A 1,832-nucleotide genomic window follows, 5' to 3' on the forward strand; every position below is an offset into this window, starting at 1 on the left:
CAACGTTACTTTGACTTTAAACGAAACTTAAAACTCTATCTCTCGTTTTGAAGTCAAAAAGAAACAGATACAGAAAAAATTTTAAGCCTCACTTAAAATCAAAGTAATGTTGGTACAATCGGACCTTAATTATTCTATGTTAAAAAAATCGTTTAATGACTTGAGCTTTGTGATTTGAATTGTTTCTTAATTGTTTCTCACATTTCTGAAAATATAAAAAAATGTTTATATAGAAATTTTATGAATACCTACATTATATAATTTAATAGTGTAAAAAAGTTAGCAAAAAGGCATATATGACTAATTAGAACGCATTAAAATTGTCTGTATCATTCTGATAATAGCGCAATAGAGTTATGTAGCGCATTAGAGTAATGTTATCAAGAAATTATCACTGAAAATTATTGCAATTGTCAATTGCAACTTTTGGTAATGTAATTTTAAAACGTATACCACATATTTTTATTTAAAAAAAAATAAATTATTCTTAACATTAAAAAGATAAATATTTCTTACGAAGAAAAATGAGATTATAAAAGAGAGATGAGATTATAAAAATAGTGTCTTCTTGAGACTACGTGTATTTTTCTATAAGAAAGTAATTTCTTTTTTGGTTAATATATTCCCGAAAGATAACGAAACACATAATAAAGTTTATATATATATACCTATTTGTATAATAAATAGGTAATAATATTTACATATCTATCTGAATTATATGTGTATAAAAATTTCATATTTGAAAAACATTAAATTTATGTCTTTGCGAATATGTTATAGCAAATTCGTTTACGAAACACCACGCATCGTACTCCGTGAGTATTGATCGACTAATGAGACGCACAAATATCCTATTACCTATTACTGTAGTTACTCCCTGGCGCAGGCGCCGCTTTCTGTTAACTGCACGCATGTTTAAGTCGATTCAGTAGCATCCGCGCGTTCTGTGAGTAATCATGGATGTCAATGAACGTGTCATGTCACACTTGGACGTGAGTGATTACAGTATTCAGTTGAATCGTTGGTTCCTAAAACCAGTGGGCGCTTGGCCAAGTTCAGCTTCGACGACTGTTAAAGAAAAGGTGATTTCAATAGTACTGATAATCATCTGCTATTCATTGATAGCCTACACGGTCGTACCTTGCATCTTGAACATCCTACTCGAAGAGACCGATATGCATAAAAAGTTACAAGCTGTTGGACCGTTAAATCACTGGAGTATGGGAGGCATGAATTACTTCTCACTGCTGTTTCGCAGCCGCGATATATACCGCTGCGTGGAGCACGTGAGGACCGATTGGCTTATGATGACAGATATAGAAGACCGGCAAGTGATGCTGAAATATGCTAAATTTGGCCGTTTTGTCGCTGGGCTGTGCGCAATTTTCATGCATGGCGGGGTGTTCTCGCATAGCGTGATGCAGGGCATCATGCCTACATTTGTATACATCGGGAACGTGAGCGTATCAATGCATGTATTACCGTGTCCCACGTACAGCAAGTTCGTAGATATTACGAAGAGCCCAGTGGGCGAAATAGTGTTTACCGTGCAGCTCATCTCGAGCATCGTCGTCAATTCCGTTACCGCCGGTGCCTGCAGTCTCGCAGCGGTATTTGCGATGCACGCGTGTGGCCAGTTGAATATAGTGATGAGATGGCTGGACCAACTGGACGATCGAAAGCAGCAGGATATGGTACAGCATCGATTGGCAATTATTGTGGAACACCATCTGAGAGTGTTAAGGTAATATCGACATAAATTTAAAAGTTCGTATTTCTGCTTGATATATAAAAAATAAAATCTTTTATATTTTGATGCCTTTGATCTTTAA

At 35.6% G+C, this 1,832-nt stretch overlaps 1 protein-coding gene across 1 annotated transcript in view; it reads left to right on the forward strand.

The window, feature by feature from the left end:
- Positions 1 to 956: 956 nt before the first annotated feature.
- The window catches only part of LOC108749629 (odorant receptor 82a-like), a 3,245-nt gene continuing 2,369 nt past the window's right edge, over positions 957 to 1,832 (forward strand). Inside the window, exon 1 of the mRNA XM_018488444.1 lies at positions 957 to 1,744. Within this exon, the coding sequence (XP_018343946.1) occupies positions 957 to 1,744 (788 nt within the window). The remainder of the gene's footprint in view (positions 1,745 to 1,832) is intronic.

The sequence above is a fragment of the Trachymyrmex septentrionalis genome, unplaced genomic scaffold (genome assembly GCF_001594115.1).
Source record: "Trachymyrmex septentrionalis isolate Tsep2-gDNA-1 unplaced genomic scaffold, Tsep1.0 scaffold31, whole genome shotgun sequence".
Classification (NCBI taxonomy): domain Eukaryota; kingdom Metazoa; phylum Arthropoda; class Insecta; order Hymenoptera; family Formicidae; genus Trachymyrmex; species Trachymyrmex septentrionalis.